This window comes from Balaenoptera ricei, chromosome 17 (genome assembly GCF_028023285.1).
Source record: "Balaenoptera ricei isolate mBalRic1 chromosome 17, mBalRic1.hap2, whole genome shotgun sequence".
In the NCBI taxonomy this organism is placed as follows: Eukaryota; Metazoa; Chordata; class Mammalia; order Artiodactyla; family Balaenopteridae; genus Balaenoptera; species Balaenoptera ricei.
This window is the reverse complement of record NC_082655.1, coordinates 10,115,329-10,138,674: the sequence shown is the minus strand read 5'-3', so window position 1 is coordinate 10,138,674 and position 23,346 is coordinate 10,115,329. Positions and strand designations below refer to the sequence as shown.

The window sequence follows — 23,346 nt, the reverse complement described above, 5'->3', positions numbered from 1 at the left end:
ACTAAGAATTTCAGTTAGGTGAGGTCCGATACTATGCATATGGCTTGGTGGAAGGGAAGGGGCAGCCCTTGAAAGCCTTATAAACGCAAGGCACTGTATGAATACTGTCTTGTTAATCCATCCAGTTACCCTGTGGGGAAGGGACTGTTCATTCCATTGTGAAGATGAGGAAAGTGAAGCTCAGAGAGGAGGGAAACTTGCTCAACATTTACTAGTAGCCCGGGGGGCAGAGCTGGGATTGTGCACGTGGCTGAACTGCACGGTGGTGGGGCACTGCTTCACCCCCCTTAACACACCATCCCAGGGACTGACGCAATCACAGGCACACCTCTGAGAGGAAGGATGGAACACCAAAGAGGGTACCATATTTTCTTCATTCTTGCGTTTTATCATCTCTGAAACTGATGGCATTTTGCAGTGTGTCAAACTTTTTGATTATTTTTCTTAGTGTTGCATAAAATGATGGTGAGTCTTAGCATTGGTGTGACTTAGTTTTACTGAAATAGGTGAATCAGCCAGAAGGCACTGTGGAATGTGCATTGACTTACTTTGGTCACCCCTGGTATTCAGCGGTTCTTAAAGTTGTCTCCATTTTTATGGATTCTTGCTCCTAAAATATGTACAAGTATTCAAAATTTTGCACTTCATTTCAAGGGATCTGTACCTTCCCAGAAGCCCATTCAGATTCTCATTAAGAATTTTTAGACCTCAGTTTAAAAACTATTGCTTTAATTAATTAGATAATGCCTTAATTATTTTAGCAAATATTAATGTATCTACTATGTGACCAGCTACACACTGTGCTAGGAAGTTGTATTAAATGATAAAGAAGCCCCAGTGCATGTCCTCAAGATGCTTAGAGTATGGGGAATGGAGTTGGGTTGACAAAGAGAAAGACAGAAACAACACAGGCAATGACTACTGTGATAAAAAGACACACACTGGGGATGACCAGCCATTGGGGGATCAGGAGTTTTCTAGTGAAGCAAAGCCAGGCCGAGTCTTGAAGGACCTAGGGGACTTGATGGGTAAAGTGAGTAAATGAATGGCTGCTCTTAGCAAGAGATCAGCACATACTAGGGTCTGGAGGAAGAACAAGCAAATGTACCAGGGTTCTGCAAGTATTCAAGGACAGCTAGTGAAAGGGTAGTACTGAGCAAGGAGGGTGGGACGAGAAGAGGGAAGAGGGAGAGAAAAAAAGAGAGAAAGAAGGAGGGAGGAAGGGAGAGAGAGAGAGAGAGAGAGAGATGAGGTCAGAGAAGTAAGCAGAGGAACAATACAGAAGGGCTTGATTAGCCAGGTTGATGAATACAGACTTTTCCCTAAACATGATGGAAAGCTAGTGACGGGTTTTAAGCGTGGGAGTGATACCTTTAGATTTTTAATGTATAAGGCTTCCTCTGGCAGAGTCACTACACTGCCACTGTCCTCTACAGCTTTCTGGTGGCATAGCAGCTGGTCACATGCATAGGATTTGAGTCTAGACAGACTGGGGTTCAAACCCCAGATCACCACTTATGAATGAATACTATGAACTTCTCCAAGCCTTTGTTTTATCTACTGAAGATGATTGCAGTACCTACCTCATAGGTGGGTAGCAAGTGTTTAGCACAGTGCCTGGCATAGTAAGTGCTGCATAAATGCATTAGCTCTCTCCATCGTTATTGTACAAAAGTACACTATGACTGAATGGTTGGGAGGAGAGAAAGAGGTAACAGAGAAGGAAGAGAGTCTGACCATTAACTGGATTATTTGTTACTTGAGGCTAAAAGAATTCCTGTTGACACAAACCTGAAACAATAGTAGCAGCAATACTTTCAGAGTGTGAACTGTGGACTTGATATGTTCTAAGAGTTCATTCCTCATAACAACCTATGAGGTAGGACCTAGGATGATCATCTCCGTTTACAGATAAGGAAATTGAAGCCTGAGTAACTTTCCCACAGACACGAAAATCTAGGATTTGAACCAGGCAGCCTGGTTCTGGAATCTACACTGTTTATCACTACAGTAATGCTACCTTTGAAGTAAGCCATCATCATGGCAGGTGGGAAGGTGGAAGGGCCCAGAGATCATCTAGTCCAACTACTCACTTTATGGATCCATTTGCCCAAAGCTATTAATATCTATCTGTCTATGGCAGGACAGGTTCATTAATTCATTCATTCAACAGCTAATAAATGGAAGGCCTACCATATATGTCAGATACTGGAGATATAGTGGAGAACAGAAAGTACCACCACAGCCCTTATGAAACGTGCAGTCTATTGAAAGAAGAAATAGATTCCCTGAGAGCAAAGGGCATAAAAGTTTCAGATGTGCTCAGTGTTCCAAAATCATGAATTTTTTTTTGTTTTTTTTTTGCAGTCTTCTGAACACACCATGCTTTAGACACTGGTGTTTGTACATGATGTACCTGCCCCCTGGCATAGTTTCTTCCCTGTTGCTACCTATTAAAATCCTACTTGTCCTTTAAGACCCCACTCATATGCTAAGATTCTACTTTTATGGAGATTTGCCTAAGCAAAGCCTGTCACCCCTATTCTAGCCTCCTGTCCAGCCTATGCTCCCCTCTGTCATGGCATTTATCACTTGGTAACACAATCATGTGTGCAAAGTGTTCTCCATCCACAAGCTAAAGAACAGGAGAGAGTTACCTCTGTATCCCATGCCCCAGCACATGGTGGGCCTCATGGTATAGTTCCTGAATTGAATCAACAGAAATCTTCAGAATTGAGTCTTCCTTCCTCAGAGTGTGGTCATGGCCACTACTGGCATCTCTTGGGAGCTGGTTAGAAATGCAGATCTCAGGCCCCGCCCCAGACCCACTGGATCAGGATCTAACAAGAATCTAACAAGAGCCCTAGGTGATTTGTGTGCACCTTAAAGATGGAGAAGCCCTGGTTTAAGTCATAGTTATGCAATAAGAGTTTGTTGAGCAAAAGACAAGAAGCAGAAACCAGGGCCCTGGTTCTCTCTTGTTCATTCTGCTTCCCCCCCCCAGGTGCTGGGCTCACGGTCAGTTCTTTTGACTCTAGGTATAAACTTGTAATCTTCCAGATGAATATACCGAAGAGGCCATATCAATTGTCAAATCTAATTTGCTTATATAAGTTGTTTATTTGGCTAAAAATAAGCTATGTTACCTATTAGTCACTCTGCAAACAGAATCCTCAAGGAGAATTCACTAGACTCATTAGGAACACGAGCCCTGTGTAGACTTTTATTCCTAACTTGTGTTCTTGGGCAGGTTATTTAACCACTCTGAGCTTCCATTTTCTTTATAATAAAGCAGAGATCATTAAAGCTACTCTGCAGGATTACTGAAAGATCACTTGTAAATCACAGCATAGTCCTCAGTAAGTGGAGAGTATGTAACTCCTTGTGGAAATTTTTGGGAATCGGAGAGTGTTTAATAGATGGCCACACAAACAGACCTCCAAAGCCAAGTTCTCTAGCTCCACTCAACTGCATTTTGCTTGTATGTGAAACGGTAGTCTGCAAGGCCAATGTTAAAACCAAGCAGGACCCTGTGGGGCTCCTGGGCACAAAAGCCTTTCTGTGTCCCCTATTTCTTGATTACAGGAAATAGGCTTCACTCAGCCTCCAGGACCTTCCCTGAGTTCCAACCTGCAGGTTCAAACAGTTGCTAATTAGGGAAGCGAGGGGATGCAGAGACAAGGGAGGAACAGTCAAGAAACAATAGTGCAGCCTTGGGGCAGCGTCCTGGTTCCCCTCAAGGGATACACATAACAACATCTTTGAGCTGCTTTGCAGATACTGAAACCCTCACCAGGTGGGAGAAGTTACCTGTCTGCTGCCCACAAGCACACAGACCCCAGACCGGGTGGAACCAGAAGGTTGATGATGCCGACTCCCAGTTACCTCCCCACCAACCAATCAGAAGAGGGTCCACGAGCTGATCACGCCCTCTTTGAACCATTACTACAAAACTCCTCACTACCCCCGCCAGGTTGGTCAGAACACAGTTCTGAGGGCAGGAGCCCGCCGTGGCCCCCTTTGCCTGGCAAAGCAATAAAGCTATTATTTTCTACTTCACCCAAAACTCTGTCTCCGAGATTTAATTTGGTGTCAGGGTACAGAGGCCGGATTGGGCTTCAATGTGATGATTGCACATGCTGACAGGCCTGGCTGGGAAGAAACAGCCAGTCAAGAAAGTGAGTAGACTGAGTTATGCCAGCAAATGTGTGCAAACGTACATGGCATGGGGTTTGGGGGCAAAAGGAACGGGGGCAGGGAGCCCTGGTAGAGAAGCTAAGTGTCCACCAAATCCATGCCTGCCTGTCACTAGCAAAGACCACTGGCAGGGGCTCTGTGCCCCTCTTGTATCGAGGTGGAGCCATGTAATCAGGTCCCATCAATGGAATCTGACCAGAGTGACAGATGCCACTTCTGGGCTGAGGTGGTAAAGAAGCAGGTGTGCCTTTTCTACCCTTTTCTCGCCAAGAGCTGAATGCCGACAACTTTGAAGCCCAAGGGGGTGATACAGCTATGAAATGCAGGGGGCTTTATCCCTGAATCACCCACTGGCAGGGAATATAAGCCAGGGGGAGTTGTGTAGATGAATTATATTGAGTTTACATCACTGAAATTGAGAGGTTATTTGTTAGAGCATTCCCCTAACTAGCACAAGAAATGTCTTAAAATAGGGGGAATAAGGAAAGAGAAGTAGAATTGGGCAGATGGGGTTGGAAGCCCAAATGGCTTCTCATAAAAAGCCGAGTGGCCAGGTGGAGCTCCAGAATGAATCTGGTGAAGGCTCATATGTTTGTAGCTGAAATCGACTTGACAGTCCAAATGTTTTGTCCATTTCAAGCAGCTTGGTTTTTGGATTAGGAAACGGAGATGCGGAAAGATGAAATGATGCAACCGAAGTCTCACAGGGGGCTCATGGAAAGCGTTCTGGGATGAAAACCCTGATGCACTCGCCCCATTCCACTCTGGGCCACTCATGTCACCAGGCGTGGCGCCTCTTACTGCACCTTACCCAGACAGGATGCAATGAGCTGTACGAAACATGATTGAGTTAGATATTTATAGCAGACTGTTTTTAGGGAAAGGTCACAAAACCATAACAACAAAAAAGCAACAGAGAAGAAAGAATGAACCAGGTGGGTTTCCTCAAAGACAGTGACAGGATGGGAAATGATTTCAAAAACGCTCCCTCCCTTTCCTGCAGTGGGTGTGCTCTGGGGGCTAGGGAACGGGGTGTCGCAGCCGGCCCGACATTGTTCTCAGACACGGGCTAAGGCCCATCCTGCATTTTTCATCTCTGGTCCTATTTTAGCACCCAGCAGTGGTGCTAAAGGGCAGTGGGCAGGAGGGGCTCCACCGCCCCGAGTTGAGTGCATCTTCCCAGGACCAGCGGGGCTGTGGGCATCTCGCCACCACTGCCTCTGTGAACAGCTGGGAGGGGCCCCTCCAGCTGCCAGGACCTCTGCACATTCTTCTACCATTAGAAGTGGCTCCTTCACTGCGAGCTGAGACCACTGACAATGCAGGGCAGCAAATGCAATCTTAATTTAATGTGGCGCGAAGTTCTGGAAAAGAGTCTGGAGCACAAAATCTCAGTTCAATGATTTAAGATAAATGGGCAGGGTGCAAGGGGCAGAAGTAACTTTAGTTGTTCTTCACTAAGGGAAGCACTGAAAATTGATAAGTGCAGGAAGAACTCCAAACACGCCTTTTATTGAACTTAAGGCTCCCAAGTATGTTGACGTGGGTGTGCAGGCTTGTTTATTTTTTTCTTTATGAAGGGCAGGTTTTTTTTTTCTCCTCTTTCTCCATGGTGACAGACACTTTTGTAATATGTCATATATATTTTATAATATGTCTTATTTCATTATACTTCATTAAATTACATACCATTATAATTATATACGAATCATTATACTATGTCAATACATATTTCATAATATGTCATATATGTCAAATATATGATATATATTTTGCATTTTTCTTAATTTTATCTCACTGTTCTGCCTTCACTTGTGCTGATTCCTCTGCCTAGGATTCCTTTCTTTGATCTTTTTTTTCACTTGGCGGACTCAATTTCAAAGAAGGCAAATAAGAATCACCCCTTCTAGGAATGTTTCTCTACGCACCTCCATCCCCACCCCGGGTCTTCCTCTTTTTTTGATCTCTTACTGTCCTTTGCTTACTTAATAATAGAGCCTCACACTGTATTATAATGACTAGTACTGCCCTGAGCCCGTTGTTCTAGAATTGGTATTGACGAGTTCCCACTGTCTGTGGGACAAATTCCTAGATCTGGAGTGCATCTTGTATTAGAGTTGCTGTTTGACAAGGGGCTCTTTGCAAACTCAAGCATCTAAGCCAGTGTAGCTCAATTCTTGGATGAGACCCCGAATGACCTACACTGACATATTTGCTAAAAGGTTGTGTTAGAATCAAGATTTCTGCTAGACTTGCATTCACACAAGTGCCCTGGCACACCAGAAAAACACCCAGAGATGCTGGTGAGAAGGAAAAGTTGTTCTTCCCTCCTACCAAAGTTAGGAGGAAAGGAACTAAGACGGTACCACTGGTCATTTTTAGAGCTCTTCAACCTATAGATGTTCCCCTATGTTTGGGAAATTCCCACCCTATGATGTTTGGTGGGAGGGAGATACAGTTCTCCGGTACAAGCTGAAAATGTCAGATATTTGCGTCCTAGCCACTTCTGGGAAATGACTGGGCTCAGCCAATCAGACACATCTGCCTCAGGCTTAACTTGAGATGCAAAGAGGCAGGGGGGTCAGAGAGTGGGGCAGGACAAAGGCAGCCAAATCCAGATCCTGGGGGCTGCGGAGGCATTCTGTGTGCAGAGGAGGCAGCTGTGTCTGGGACAGGGTTGGTAGCACAGGGAATGGATTCTTCAGGTACAGTGGAAGCAGCGCCCTCACTGGCCTAGTGCCCTGCTGGGATGTTGACTGTGCTTTCCGCTTCTTTCCGGCCCACTTCCTGAGCCCGCCTCTCCATCCTTCCCCAAGGACTCTGGGAGCCCCCATGTAGCCTTCCAATACATTTCTTTTACATCAGTCAGGGTTGGATTCTTTTTCTGCTTGCAACCAGGAAACATGTCTGAAACAATCTACAATATGCTTAATGCTCTACTACATGCTTATGCCAGTCCTGTGCTTTGTATGTATCTTCACTCACATAATCTACATAAACCCCTGTAAGGTGGCTATTAAAGCGCCTGTTTTACAGAGAAGGATTCTGAGAGTCAGGTATGTAAATTGCCCAAGGTCATACACAAGGAAGAGGTAGAATTGGGATTCTAAACAGGTCTGTCTCACTGAAGAGCTATATTGTCTGGCACAGTGCTGGGCAAAGAGAGGGCATTGATGGATGGATGGATGGATGAATGAAGGGATGGATGGTTGGGTGTGTGAATGGGTGGAAGGGTCAGTGGATGCAGAATGGATGGATGGGTGAATGAGTGACCAAAAAATATGTTTGCAAAAGAAAAATAAGCTGTAATCCTTTTTTTGGTATTGTTTTAAAGACACTTACAAGGAATATAAAGAAGAGACCTATGTAATCGCCCCTGAGGCCTCCAGATGACATTCTGGAATTATTTTTCCCACCACAGTGTCACAGGCTTTTGCCTTTCCTACTCAAAATGTAAAGGCAGGCAAGTCCACTGCAGAGGAGCCAGGTGGTAAGTCAACTAGCAAATTTAACTGCAGACACTCTTCTCGAGCCTCAGTTTGGAAATGCAGAACTCTCTGATGAATAATCGCTAGTTGATGAATTACTCAACCAAATGAAGAAAGGCGCTGACATGCGGGCAGACAGAAGTCACGGCCACAAGGTGAGAGCAGCCAGGAGCGCGTGGATCACGCAGAGAACTGGGCGAGGTGTCCTGTTTCTCACCTGACATTCTCGTAGCGATGGATGTAGATCCGGTGGAATTGATGCTGCAGGTGTTCGTCTTCCACGTTGGTCATGTCGTTGATCATCTCCAGGACGACAAACCGAGGGAGCACAGACAGCACAAGCCGCTCCTGGGACACACAAATACAAGCGTGAGGACTAAAGTATCGCCGGCCATATCGGTAAACAAAAGATGTTGCAGCCATCAAGCCATTACGTTACAGCCGCCTGGATGGTGAGCCCTGAGGGAACCCAGGATGGAGACAAACGGCCTGCCCGCTGCCAAGCCCATCTAGCAGTCAGCTGCTGCAGCCTCCCACAAAGGTGCACCCTGAGGAAACTCAGGATGAGAAAACACAGGATGCTGGCCCCAGAGAGCTGAGCTGCATATCAAAAGCATGATTTCAATGAGCCCAGACTCTTGTATCTTCCTATACATAGAAAAGTGCTAAACTGCTTAACTTGAGATATCTGGTTTTCTTTAATGAACAGTAATCCTTTGATGTTCCAACTACCTGGTCTTTTGTTGCAAAAAACTCCTATATATCCTGGCTCCCTCCCACCCACCCTTGCCTCTTTGGAACAGTTTTCTCAGCGTTATCTGAGATGCTGTGTCCCGGGCTTGATGTCCTCAGAAAGTCTGCTGAATAAAACATAACTCAACTTTCAGGTTGTGAATTTTTTTTTCAGTTGACAAGGGACAGTCTTTTTAGGCTGACCACTGGGTCTCAGAAGGGTGGATGGACCGTGTAGAACTAATGCGGCTCTTGGCTGAACTTCTTGAGGAATTGCTAATTTCGTACCATCCTATGAACATGACAAATATCTACGAAGTACTTGTTATTTGCCAGGCATTGTGCTGGGGGTTGGGTATACAGTGGTGAACCAAATGAATGACAGCCCTACTACTGTGGAGCTTACATTCTAATAAGGAATACAGACATTAAATACACACACCCAAACATGCCCACACATACTTACAAAATGTGACAAGTGCCAAGCAAGGACAGGTCATGATCAGAGAGTATAGTATGATGGTTGATAACGGGATTCAAATAGGGGGTTAGGAATGACCTTTCTGAGCAACTGATATGTAAACAGATGCATGAAAGTTTGGAATGAGCCAGCCCTGTGTGGTACAAGGAGAAGGGAGCTCCAGGAAGAGGAAACAGCAGGTGCAAATGTCCTGAGACAAACGGAGAGCAATGGTGTGCCTGGAGGGTGGTGATAGAGGGGTGTGGTGACAGTCAATGGGGTTGGAGGTGTAGATAAATGTGTCAGGCCTGCCTGAGATGTTACCATTTAATTCCAACTAAAGCTGGAAGGCACCACGTGATACTAAGCAGAGGAGTGACATAAGCTGATTGATGTTTTAAAAGATCACCCTTGGACTTCCCTGGTGGCGCAGTGGTTAAGAATCCGCCAGCCAGTGCAGGGGGCATGGCTTCAAGCCCTGGTCCAGGAAGATCCCACATGTCGCGGAGCAGCTAAGCCCGTGTGCCACAGCTACTGAGCCTGCACTCTAGAGCCCGCGAGCCACAACTACTGAGCGTGTGCTCTAGAGCCCGTGCGCCTAGAGCCCATGCTCAGTAACAAGAGAAGCCACCGCAATGAGAAGCCCGTGCACCGCAACGAAGAGTAGCCCCCGCTCGCCGCAACTAGAGAAAGCCCGCGCGCAGCAACAAAGACCCACACAGCCAAAAATAAACAAATAAATAAATTTATTACGAAAAAAAAAAGATCACCCTTGGCTGTGGTTTGGAGAATGAATTATGAGAAGGGGGCCAAGGGTAGAGGCAGGGAGACCAGCTCGGGGAGCTCCTGCAGTGGTCCAGGGGAGAGGTGATGGGGGGATAAGGTCTATAGGACTGGCAACCAATAGGGATGGCAGGAGAGAAAGAGGGCGTAACCGTGGTGATGGCTAGGTTTTGAGTTTGGTTGATGGGGAGCGTGTGCTCCATTCACCGAAACAGGGCACACAGGAGAGGAACCGGGCTCAGAGACATTAACTCTTTATCGAGAGGAGAGGAAATGAGATACACACCTCCACAAATTAGGGACCTAACACTTGACAGAATAATATTCTTCCATTGTGATCAACACAGCAGATAAAAACAAAATAACTGTTTAACTAGCAACATGAAGTAAATCCTAAAAAGATCTTGTGCTGTGGAAATGAGGCAAAAATCTGCTTCTTTTTTTTTTTTTTCCTATAATTTGCTCTAGTGTGGAATGGAGTTTAAGACAGGTGTATTTTATTATTACTATTAATTTTTTAATTTAGGTGTAGTTGATTGACAATGCTGTGTTAATTTTTGCTGTACAGCAAAGTGATTCAGTTATACATATATACATATATATGTGTACATATGTGTATATATATTCACTTTTAAAATATTCTTTTCCATTATGATTTACCAGAGGATATTGAATATAGTTCCCTGTGCTCTACAGCAGGACCTTGTTCTTTATCATTCTATATATTGATGCAATAGCTTATATGTGCTCTACAGTAGGACCTTGTTCTTTATCATTCTATATATTGATGCAATAGCTTATATCTGCTCACCCCGACCTCCCACTCCATCCCTTCCCCAAACCCCTCCCCATAAGACGGGTACATTTTAACCACCGTAGTTTCTCATATCTTCATAGATATTTATGGACCCTAAACATTTTCAGCATCCATTCTTTTATTTGTTCCTTGCAAAACCCTGAAAATAAGCAGGCACAAATAATTATCTTCATTTAACGGACAGACTGAGTCAAGTCAAATTACCTGCATGACCTGAACAGTTACCAAGTGGCAGTGGCAGGATGCAGTCCTTTACCACGTTTTTCCTGGATGGGATTCGTGGTGAGATGGGAAAAGCCCCAGGAGTTTGGGTCCTGCCTCTGTCCATTTAATAGTAACACAGCATTAGGCGAGTGACATCATCTCTCTGTGACTTAGTTCCCTAATTTGACAAATAACTATAACATCATCTACCTCACAGCGTTGTCATGAAAATTCAATGAAATAAAATATGTGAGGGGCCTGGTGTTTGTTCCCTCCTGCTTCCTCTCTGCTCTACTCAACCCTGCCCTCATGGGAAGGGCTTTATTAATGAAGTGTCCACAGAGCTTCACACGATGGGGCTTTTCCCTCTCTTGAAAGCTGTCCCATCGTGGGGCTGAGAGGCGTGCTTCCTGCAAATGCCCCTGCCTCACGTCCATTTCATGTTCATTAGGCTGTCTGTCAACTTCCCAGGTAATTGTGACCCTGTTCCTGCAATCGCTGAGGGGTGGGAGTCGGTGCTCATCACAGCTTTGAGGAGCACTTGAAGCCTCAGAACAGTAGGTGCTAAATAAATATTTCCTAAACAAATGAGTGAACCCAGAGAAGGAGGAGACTGTGTCCAGCTCATGGCTGCAACGCCTCCAATGGCCACCACGGTCCCTGGTACAGGATAATTATTTGTTAAATAGATTCTTTGGCAATGCACATTCAATCTTCAAGTATGACATAGATGCTTTATGGGAGACTTTCAAAATAAAATTTTAATAGCAAAATTCTCCAGCACCCAGGCTTGCCAGCCTCCGGCTTGTCCTGCTACTGGCAACTGCCCCAGGTCCTGCCTCTGTAAAGCATTTTCTGCCAGGCAATGGGAAACTGCCTAGAGTCTGCTTATAAAAGTGCATTTTCAGCACTTTTGCTTCCCTCGGATTTGTTCACTGCTTGAGAAACATCATTCAAATGCCCTGAAGACACAATCTGCAAGAAAATGGGAAAGTTTGCCCCTTAATACAATTCCCAACTCTTGCTGAGGCATAATATCTCATTTTCTGGCTTTGGAGATCAGAAGTACAAGAATCTCTCCTGAAGCCAGACTGTGGCCCAGGGTGGCCTTTGTGCTCACACATTCTGCACATCTTTTTCTCCCTGGGTTTTTTGCATTTGCATGAAAAGGGACCCTGGGCTGATATCAAGTGCATCAGTGGCTCCTGCCTGGATTTTCCTCTCATCTCCTATAAGTTGCTCTATTCATGTCATCAAAATGGCTTCATGGGCATCAATTGCTACAGTGCACCCTGAGGGGAAGGTCAAGGTGAAAACCGGGAAGAATTCAGGATCTTCACTTTATGCAAATGCTTGTCGTGGAGAAGAGAAAGAGAGCAAGGCAGTCCTCTGATGCAGGCAGCACTTCTGGGCAGTTATTCTGAATGGCTTAGGGAAGAACTCGCCACTCTCAGGTTCTTGCAAACCGAGAGACCTCCCATTTCTCTCTCTCTACTGCAGGCCAAGCAGTGTTAACTGCAGTAAAGGTCCAGGCACTGATGAGAGGCTTATCCTGGGTTTATAGATAATGTCTTACTTTAAAGTGATCGCTCATTATGTAGCATGTCAAGTGCTTTGCGTCCAGTATCTTCAAAACCTCACATTAATTGTAGTAGGTTACTATTTTCATTGCGTATTATATATGAGATACTGAGATTTAAAGAATTTAAGTGAAATGAGGCAGCCTGGAGTCATGCACTCGGTAAGCGCATAGTGAAGACTCAAGCCCATTTCTTTTTTTTTTAAACTTAGATTGTAATTCATCCATTTATTCACTGATTTACCATGTCAAGGAGTAGGTGCTGCGTGACAGGTGCACTCTGGATATGGAGAATCAGCAGTAGACAAAACCAGACATGGTACTCACCTTTGTAGAGCTAATGTTCTAGAGGTAATGAATGGTAAATAAAAATACTGAGTAAGAATAAGAGATGCTGTTTACATGAAAATGGAATCAAATGCTTTGGAAAGACTTGGTAATACTGAGCAGCTAGAACATTGCAACCAACCTAGATGTCGGCAAGCCAGCCATACAAATTAGTGGGAAAAATAATAAAAATCCAGAAGTCATTCTGATAATTTTGTGAGTACTTTTAAATATTTGGCTCCATTTTAAAGAACTAGAAATCTTGGCTGATGCACTATTAGCTGTGGTCTCTGTAAGAAGCAGTAGATCTCTGCTAAGTAAAATACCTTGGCCTTATTATTATTATTTTTTTTCACACACACAGACTGTATTTTATTTTTACAAGAGATAAACAGACTGACACCAAGCATTGTAAATGGATGACCACAACAAAAGCAACAATGATTGCAATTACCAAACATGAAACACACTCATACTGTGTCATAATGTTGACATTCAGTCCAGTAATCCTCCACTGTAACAGCTCCTTCACTCTGCAGTCAAAATTGATTTGTATATTTTTTACCTCTGAGTCCTTGTGGGATTTTTTTTCTTTTTTTTTTAATTCAGACAGAAAGTCACAAAAATTATACTCATCCTCATCAGTTCACTCAGTCCCATGTAATTAATTTTTTTTTTTCATCTTGATCTTTTGTTAGCACTTTTATGAATTCATCAGTTTTCCATTAGAGTTCTGAAAATGCTTATTCATTCAGTTCAGCAGTACAGTCAGTTACCAGAAACCTGTACTTGTCAGAGTCTTTTCCATGAATTCCTTGAAGATGAAACCCTTTTATAGGAGGACCATTTTTGCAAAAGCATCAGAGTACACCCAGAACTGTCTGTAAATGACAAAAGACTTAAAAATGACCACTGTTAAAGATTTGATGAAAGTTCATAATAATGCAATTGACAAGGAAATTTAGTTATTTCTGAGATATACATTTTAAAGTAATAACTAGAATTATGACTTATAACATTATACCAGAACATATAAGATTTTTAGAAATTTCAGGTAATGTCTGAAACATTTATATTAACATATTTCCATATAAATAACCCAAAGAAAGTTTACTATTAGTTTTTTGTTTGTTTTTTTGTTTGTTTTTTTATACTGCAGGTTCTTATTAGTCATCAATTTTATACACATCAGTGTATACATGTCAATCCCAATCGCCCAATTCAGCACACCACCATCCCCACCTCACCGCGGTTTTTCCCCCTTGGTGTCCATACGTTTGTTCTCTACATCTGTGTCTCAATGTCTGCCCTGAAAACCGGTTTATCTGTACCATTTTTCTAGGTTCCACATACCTGCGTTAATATACGATATTTGTGTTTCCCTTTCTGACTTACTTCACTCTGTATGACAGTCTCTAGGCCCATCCACATCTCAACAAATGGCTCAATTTTGTTCCTTTTTATGGCTGAGTAATATTCCATTGTATATATGTGCCACATCTTCTCTATCCATTCATCTGTCGATGGGCATTTAGGTTGCTTCCATGACCTGGCTATTGTAAATAGTGCTGCAATGAACATTGGGGTGCATGTGTCTTTTTGAATTATGGTTTTCTCTGGGTATATGCCCAGCAGTGGGATTGCTGGATCATATGGTAATTCTATTTTTAGTTTTTTAAGGAACCTCCATACTGTTCTCCATAGTGGCCGTATCAACTTACATTCCCACCAACAGTGCAAGAGGGTTCCCTTTTCTCCACACCCTCTCCAGCATTTGTTGTTTGTAGATTTTCTGATGATGCCCATTCTAACTGGTGTGAGGTGATACCTCATCGTAGTTTTGATTTGCATTTCTCTAATAATTAGTGATGTTGAGCAGCTTTTCATGTGCTTCTTGGCCATCTGTATGTCTTCTTTGGAGAAATGTCTATTTAGGTCTTCTGCCCATTTTCGGATTGGGTTGTTTCTTTAATATTGAGCTGCATGAGCTGTTTATATATTTTGGAGATTAACCCTTTGTCCGATGATTCATTTGCACATATTTTCTCCCATTCTGAGGGTTGTCTTTTCATCTTGTTTATAGTTTCCTTTGCTGTACAAAAGCTCTGAAGTTTCATTAGGTCCCATTTGTTTATTTTTGTTTTTATTTCCATTACTCTAGGAGGTGGATCAAAAAAGATCTTGCTGTGATTTATGTCAAAGAGTGTTCTTCCTATGTTTTCCTCTAACAGCTTTATAGTGTCTGGTCTTACATTTAGGTCTCGAATCCATTTTGAGTTTATTTTTGTGTATGGTGTTAGGCAGTGTTCTAATTTCATTCTTTTACATGTAGCTGTCCAGTTTTCCCATCACCACTTATTGAAGAGACTGTCTTTTCTCCACTGTATATCTTTGCCTCCTTTGTCATAGGTTAGTTGACCATAGGTGCGTGGGTTAATCTCTGGGCTTTCTATCTTGTTCCATTGATCTATGTTTCTGTTTTTGTGCCAGTACCATATTGTCTTGGTTACTGTAGCTTTGTAGTATAGTCTGAAGTCAGGGAGTCTGATTCCTCCAACTCTGTTTTTTTCCCTCAAGACTGCTTTGGCTATTCGGGGTCTTTTGTGTCTCCACACAAATTTTAAGATGATTTGTTCTAGTTCCATAAAAAATGCCTTGGCCTTATTTTAAGAGACTAGATAATGAATATATTATTTTACATTTAAGTTACAAATAAAATATTTAAGTTGAATTGTTCATAATTCCCAATTTCAACATACTTTTTCAATTAACCGAGCAACCTCCCACCCAGATGATCTCAGCTAAAGGGATTTTACAATTCTTATTTGGGTGTCTGTTACCCTCCCTAAACTGTGAAGTATCTGAGAGCCAAGAGGATGTTTACTCCACCTCCAGAGCCTCATGAGGAGTTGTCATATTATCTGATTTCTTTGGTGACAAGACAGATACCCTACTCAACATAGCTTAAAAAAAAAATCAGGCATTATCATAACTATACTGGGTGTCTCAAGGAATCTAAGGGCAGAACTGAGGCTGGACTTTGGAAACAAAAGGACCCAGGGACCCATAATGACTCTTTCCCCTAAACTTGGGTCTCTGCTTCCCCTGTAGGTCAGTTTCATCCTTCTCTCTCACTTCTAAGCCACTGGGAGCTCTTGGTCCTTATGCCTTATATCTTTGGCCATTTTGAGAAGATTCTTGTTAAGTTCAAGACTCAACATGTCTGCATAGAGGCTCTGCCTGGGTCAACATCTAGTCAGGGTGCAGGATCAGGATAAAGATCATGGTCATTAATGGGGTGACCAATAAGAGGAGTGGGTTGGGTGCAGCCAGGAGAAGGAAGTCCTAGAAAAGTGGGGTACGTGGTGGCAAAAAAACTATGTGTACAATATGGTAGCCAGTGTATGTTTGTAGAAGAAAGAGGTGCATAATAGATAAAATGCCTGCATCTGAACAAGGGTCTTGCTCTCACAGGAGGGCTGGAGAGCAGGGAATCTGAAGTAAAGGTAAATGAGGGAAAAGGCAGCTACGTGCGTGGCCCTGGAGCTGGGCTCTGGGTTTGAATCCTAACTCCGCCCATTCCTGACTCTGTGACTTACCTTCTCTGTACTCCAGTTTCCCCTCTGTAAATTGGAGATGATAATCTTAGCATCACTTCATAGTGTTGGTGTAGGCTTAAATGAGCTAATATTTGTAAAAGAATTTGATAGTGTCTAGCACACTGTAACCACAGGCCAAATGTTTGTTAAATTCACTGGCAAGCATGCTGTATTTTAAGCCTTGTTTTAGAACTCTAATTGTATAGTGGCGCTAAAACATAAAGCTTTTAGAGTAGGGACATTACGCAGGAAATAACGGGGAAAATGAACAGGCAGAATACAACTGTCCTTCGGTATCCGAGGGGGATCGGTCCCAGGACCCCCCGCAGATACCAAAATCCATGAATGCTCATGCGCCTTATATAAACTGGTGTAGTATTTGCACATAACCTATGAATATCCTCCTGTATACCTTAAATCATCTCTAGATTACTTATAATACCTAACACAATGTCAGTGCTATGTAAATAGCTGTCGGTGTGGGGGCAAATTCAAGTTTTGCTTTTTGGAACTTTCTGGAATTTTTTTCTTCCAAATATTTTCCATCCATGGTTGGTTGAATCTGTGGATGCGGAACCCATGGATATGGAAGGCTGACTGTATGTGAAAAGGTAATCGTGCTACATGGTGAAAAACCTCCAGTCACACTTCCAATAATTAAAAAGTTAAAAATTTTATCGAAATCTCGACTCTGGCATTTGAACTTTTATCTTAAAGGGCTTATATGGAATGTTCACCCAGAACTGTTATTGTTTCTGAAAGCCAAGTGCGAGCACAGCCATGCAAAAGCTATTGTTTAATTGTCTCCTAAAGGATACAAAGAATACTCTGTGCATGCACTTTTGGCTGATTCAGCAAGGAGGTTAAAAAAAGTCTGGGTAACACCCATGTCTACTTGTTAGTGGTCTAAGACCCCAGGGACTCTGGTTCTGTTCAGAAATGCAAAGACTAGCGGGTTTTGGCATCAGGCAAGCTTGAGTTGAAACCTGTCTGAGCTCAACAACTGACTTGTTCTGTAACTATGATAACTTACATGAGCAACTCCTTTGTGCCTCAGTTTCTTCATCTACAAAATGGGAATAATAATACATATCTTCCAGAAATTGTTTTTTATATTCAATGACAAAGCCTCTTTTACAGATCCTGGTATACAGTAGGTGCTTATTAAATAGCAGTAGTCATCAGATGTGTTTTAATTCATCCCAGTGGTCAAGTCATAGACTGGCCTGCACAGCTCCATAGTCTATAGTCCATGAGTGCAATTTAAAGGATGAATCACAAAATTCAGATGTGGGGGACTTCTTTCTTTTTTTTTAATCTCTTCAAGGAGTTGAGAGTTTCTCAGTTCCCTTCATTTAGTAGTTCCCTGATATATCAAATTGGGAAACTTGAGACAAAGCTCTTGGCTCATTCTTTCATCTGCTCAGTCATTGCTGAATTCCTTCTCTGTGCCCGGAGATGCCAGTGCACGGGGCCAACCGAGGCCACGCCTCCTTCACAGACTGTGACTCAGATCCTGTCACTTAGCTGTGTGATCCTAGACAGGTTACTCAACCTCTCCAAGCCTCACTTCCTTCATCTGTAAGATGAAAACAGTAGCTCCCTTATGGGATTATTGTCAGGACCCAGTGAGACATGTCTTTTCAACCCTGGGAGTGGAGAGGAGGAAGTAGGGGTGGTCTGTACTGGGTGCAGGCAGGAAGGGGGTCTCTTGTCTGTAGAGAATTTAAAATAATTATAACAGGGGAATTCTCTGGCAGTCCAGTGGCTAGGACTCCCCACTTTCACTGCCGAGGGCCCAGGTTCAATCCCTGGTTGGGAAACCAAGATCCCACAAGCCACACAGCGTGGACAAAAAAAAAAAATTATAACAGGATTAAGGTTGTTCTGCCTTTTATTATCACCACTCATTAGCAGTTTTAAACAATGTCAGCAATAAAATACTCCTCTCCACTCCCGAGATGACCGCTTAGCAGAGAACCTGGCATACAGTACACTCTATAGTATAGAGCAAATTATTAGCTCTTTGAATGCAGAGCGGTCCATGATGTAGCAATGCACACTTCTGTCATCCGTCTCACCCTAACCAAGGCTCAGCACATCCATGGGAACCTTTGGTTGAGGGTCTAGTCTGATGTATCAACAACTCTAACATGATGAAATAAAAAGGAAGGCGCTTTTGTTTTCTTTGGGAAAGAAATGATAAACCAAAGGCAATATGACATTCGGGCAAGATGCTGAGCTCTCCTGAAAGGAATTTAGTCAAATACGAGGAATAAAGAACACATTTGTGAGCCCAGAAGACATTAGGCACTAAATCTGCTGCTAAGCAGCCCCTCTTGAAAATCTCAGCACTTCTTAAGGCTTGAGGATTTCAAGGTCTTTTTAGAGAGTGCTAAAAGGCTCTTTCACATAAGGTTCACTACGTTTTTCAGACACAGGTAACACGACTAAGCATTGTGCTATTTTCACTAAAAAGACATTGATATGTATGTTGGAAATCACAATTGGAAGAACTGAATTTGAGTCTTTTTTTTTTCCGCATGTGCTTACTAATTGCTTGCTAATTTTCTGATCTTGGGCAAGTTACGTAATATCTTTGAATCTGGGACTTCCCTGGTGGTCCAGCGGTAAAGAATCTGCCTTCCAATGCAGGGGATGCGGGTTTGATCCCTGGTGGGGGAACCTAACATCCCACATGCTGTGGTGCAACTAAGCCCACGTGCCACAACTACTGAGCTTGGGCGCCTCAACGAGAGAGACCCTGTGCCGCAAACTACAGAGCCCTTGTACCCTGGAACCCGTGTGCCACAACTAGAGAGAGAAAACCCACACGCCACAACTAGAGAGAAGCCCGCATGCCGCAACTAAGACCCGACGCAGCCAAAAATAAATAATAAATATCTCTGAATCTGAGTTTTCAGGTATAAAAGCAGGCATTAAATCTTGCTCTACCTGCTCCACAGAGGGGCTTTATTGAGGATGAGACATTCCAGTTTGATATTACAGTGTCTTAAAGTAAAAAAAGGGGAGCGTTCTCCTTCTTCGTGCATGCAGCCTAGTTGACGGAGAGACCGAAAATGACTGCAATAAAATATTAATGACATTACGATAGAAGTCAGCCCAGGGCACCACCTGTCTCTTGCCTGTTCCAAAGAGATACCAGGATAACAGATGTGAAAAATGAAATGCTTTGAGCTGTTGGAGAGCCAGGAGGTGAAAAGATGAAATATTTACATCCTGGTGATTAATAGACAAAAGAGGTGGCTTTGATAGAGCTAAACCACAAACTCTTCTGGACAATGGGAATGAAGAAAGAAGAGTTGATGGCGTGGAGAGTTCAACAGGAACACCCCCTGTGGGATGTGAAAACCTCTGCAGAAGCTAGCACCCAACTGACTACAGGGGAAGGGAAATCATTCTTCAGTATTTGTCAACAATACTCTCCTATTTGGGGAAGGGGCCTCATGGGAACTGCTCCTTAATTCAATCATTATTTTATTCATTTCATACAATGTTACTTTCTGAATGTCTAATACCAAGTCAGATATTATGGCGGGGGGGAATATGAGTCCTCCATGGATCAAGATGCTTGCAATCCAGTGTGTCAAGATATAAGACATGCCACATAAGTCAAGTTGCAAAATGCCAAACTTATCAAACTCCAGTTTATTCTGAAAAATTGTATCTAAAAAAATCTTATTTTTATTTCTGGCACCTAACTCAGGGCTTGGTCTATATTTCATAATGCACTAACTTGATTGGATATTGGCAATACATTTGTTACTATTATGAAAAGGGCTCTGAGAAAAAAAGTGGTTAATGTGGAATTCTGATTGGATTTTGCTGACTTAGTTGAGTCCTAAATAGTGAAAGGAAATCAGCCAAGTATACTAAATAGCCCCTGGATCAAGCTGTGCCTGAAGCCTGTTAGGAATGGAACTCAGTGAGTCTAAAGCTGGCTTGGGAGCAGTGTGCCCCTTGTAAAATAATCTTCGGTGGTTATCAGTTTCTTGCACTCGGTGAGTAGGTAGGTGCAAAGCTGGGGCCTTTGGAATAGCTGGGAGAAGAAAGGAGAGCATAAAAATCCCATGTGAGAAAAGCAAAGGGAACTGCCCCCAAAGCCTACACTACTCTTGGCCCTCCTGGACTCCATCACTGGCAGTAGGAACTTTCATGGAGGTTTCATTGGAAGCTGGCACCTCCACTAGATGCTTCTCTGAGTAGAATCACTATAACTTTTCCCTACTTAAGAAAACGGATTTGATTTCCCCAAGTCTCTCTATTTATTACCATTGATTACACCATAGTCCTGCTGAGGCATCTGTGCACCTACCCCTAGATATTCAGTAACATGAGGCAATGCATTCTCCCTACTGCTAAGACCAAAACTAGTTGGAGAGTCTCCAGTGAGGAAGAGAGGGCAAGAGCCCTCCCAAAGGAGGGAGGGATATATGATGATGCACAGACTGTGAACAGGGTGGCATGTCCAGGAGACTTTATTAACCCACATGGCATAATAGTAGGTATACAGGCTCTGGAGCAAGACTGTCTAGGTCGGAATACCAGCTCGGCAACTTACTAGCTATTACATAACCTCTCTGTTTGTTGGTTTCCTCATCTATAAAATGGAGGTTAAAATACCATCCACCTCATAAGGTTGCTCTGAGGATTAAATAAAAAAAAGTAATATACGTAAAGTGTATAGTGTAACATCTAGCACATAGTAAATGCTATATATGGGCTAGTTATTGCTAATTCTATCCAGGTAACGTTTTAGGTGGAGAGGTAAGAAATGAATTGGATTTCATTCTAAAGGCAGTGGGAACTTGTATTAAGTTCCTAAGAATGCTGTAAAAAATCACCACAAAACTGGATGACTTAACACGGCAGAAATTTCTTCTCTCAAAGTTCTGGAGGTCAGGAGTCTGAAATCAAGGTGTAAGCAGGTTGGTTCCTTCTTGGGGGCTCTTAGAGAAGAAACTGTCCATTCTCCCTGCTTCTGGTGGCTGCCAGCAGTCTTTGGTGCTCCTTGGCTTGGAGATGCATCACTCCAGTCCTGCCTTTGTCTTCACATGGTATTTTCCCCTGTATGTTTCTTCTCTCTGTGTTTCTGTGTGTTCTCTCTTCTTCTTATAAGAACACCAGTCATATTGAATTAAGGCTCCTCCTAATCCAGTATAAATTCATCCTAACTTGATTACATCTGCAAAGGCCCTCCTTCCAAATAAGGTCATATTCTGAGGTTCGAGGGGACGTGAATTGGGGGGGGGGCAGGCGCTATTCAATCCAATATAGAAGTGATGGAGGTGACCTGAGCAGATTTTGATTTGATAAGGATCACTCTGGCTGCGGCACGGAGAACAACACGTAGAGAGTGAAGGGGCTGTTACCGCGATCCGGGAGAGAAATGGAACAAGAAGTAGGGTTAGAAAGGTGGAGAAAAATATGAGTGATGGCCAAGAAGACGATCCCACTGCTCATGATCATGGTCGGATATCAGGGAAGATGGAGAGGAGGAGCTAGTGTGGCTTGGAGAGCTGGTGGACCACTGATTCTGTTCACTGAGAGGAAATACTGAAGAAACAAAAGTTCTGGAGAAGGAAGGATCTATGCTTGTTGAGTGAATGGAGGTTGAAATGATGATTTCACGTCACGCCAAATTTCTACTTGCGTTGAGAACCCAGTTCTCAACCAGTCTCAACTTTATAGACTCCGACTGCTAACCAAGAGTAGTTTCAATATTTTTAGAGGCCAATCTGGATTTTTTTACTTTCATAGATAATTTACAAAATGGCATTGCAGGACAGTAAACCTCTACTTATCTTATCCAATAACTTATCTTATTAATGGACGTCCCCAACATGTTAAATACTCATCGCTAGCTGGCCCTGTCTGGTCCACCTCCCATGTCTGCATCATCAATTATGTTGTATCTTTACCTAGAGACAGTAGCGTGTGTTTCCAAATTTGTTTATGTCAGCTGTATTTGCAATTGTCAAAACAGAATGTAATTAAATACAGTACAAACAACAGAATGTGAGTGTGAAAAGAAAGCAAGTTTTTGTTTCTATGAAAAGTTGAATTCTTCAGAAATATTCAGTTTCCTTCTTTTTTTTAACATCTTTATTAGAGTATAATTGCTTTACAATGGTGTGTCAGTTTCTGCTTTGTAACAAAGTGAATCAGTTATACATATACATATGTCCCCATGTCTCTTCCCTCTTGCATCTCCCTCCCTCCCACGCTCCCTATCCCACCCCTCTAGGTGGTCACAAAGCACCAAGATGGTCTCCCTGTGCTATGCGGCTGCTTCCCACTAGCTATCTATTTTACGTTTGGTAGTGTATATATGTCCATGCCACTCTCTCACTTTGTCCCAGCTTACCCTTCCCCCTCCCCGTATCCTCAAGTCCATTCTCTGCTAGATCTGCATATTTATTCCCGTCTTGCCCCTAGGTTCTTCTGACCATTTTTTCTTTTCTTTTCTTTTCTTTTTTTTAGATTCCATATATATGTGTTAGCATACGGTATTTGTTTCTCTCTTTCTGACTTACTTCACTCTGTATGACAGTCTCTAGGTCCATCCACCTCACTACAAATAACTCAGTTTCGTTCCTTGTTATGGCTGAGTAATATTCCATTGTATATATATGCCACATCTTCTTTATCCATTCATCTGTTGATGGACACTTAGGTTGCTTCCATGTCCTGGCTATTGTAAATAGAGCTGCAATGAACATTGTGGTACATGACTCTTTTTGAATTATGGTTTTCTCAGGGTATATGCCCAGTAGTGGGATTGCTGGGTTGTATGGTAGTTCTATTTTTAGTTTTGTAAGGAACCTCCACACTGTTCTCCATAGTGGCTGTATCAATTTACATTCCCACCAACAGTGCAAGAGGGTTCCCTTTTCTCCACACCCTCTCCAGCATTTGTTGTTTGTAGATTTTCTGATGATGCCCATTCTAACTGGTGTGAGGTGATACCTCATTGTAGTTTTGATTTGCATTTCTCTAATAATTAGTGATGTTGAGCAGCTTTTCATGTGCTTCTTGGCCATCTGTATGTCTTCTTTGGACAAATGTCTATTTAGGTCTTCTGCCCATTTTTGGATTGGGTTGTTTGTTTTTTTGATATTGAGCTGCATGAGTTGCTT

The 23,346-nt window shown here is 42.9% G+C and overlaps 1 protein-coding gene across 3 annotated transcripts in view; it reads right to left on the bottom strand.

Annotated features, from left to right (window-relative positions):
• Nucleotides 1-23,346, bottom strand: part of ADCY8 (adenylate cyclase 8) — a 229,091-nt gene that overhangs the window by 142,612 nt on the left and 63,133 nt on the right. For all 3 annotated transcript variants that reach the window (XM_059901676.1, XM_059901677.1, XM_059901678.1), the window contains exon 3: nt 7,903-8,033. In XM_059901676.1, coding sequence (XP_059757659.1) covers nt 7,903-8,033 — 131 coding nt within the window. The remainder of the gene's footprint in view (nt 1-7,902; nt 8,034-23,346) is intronic.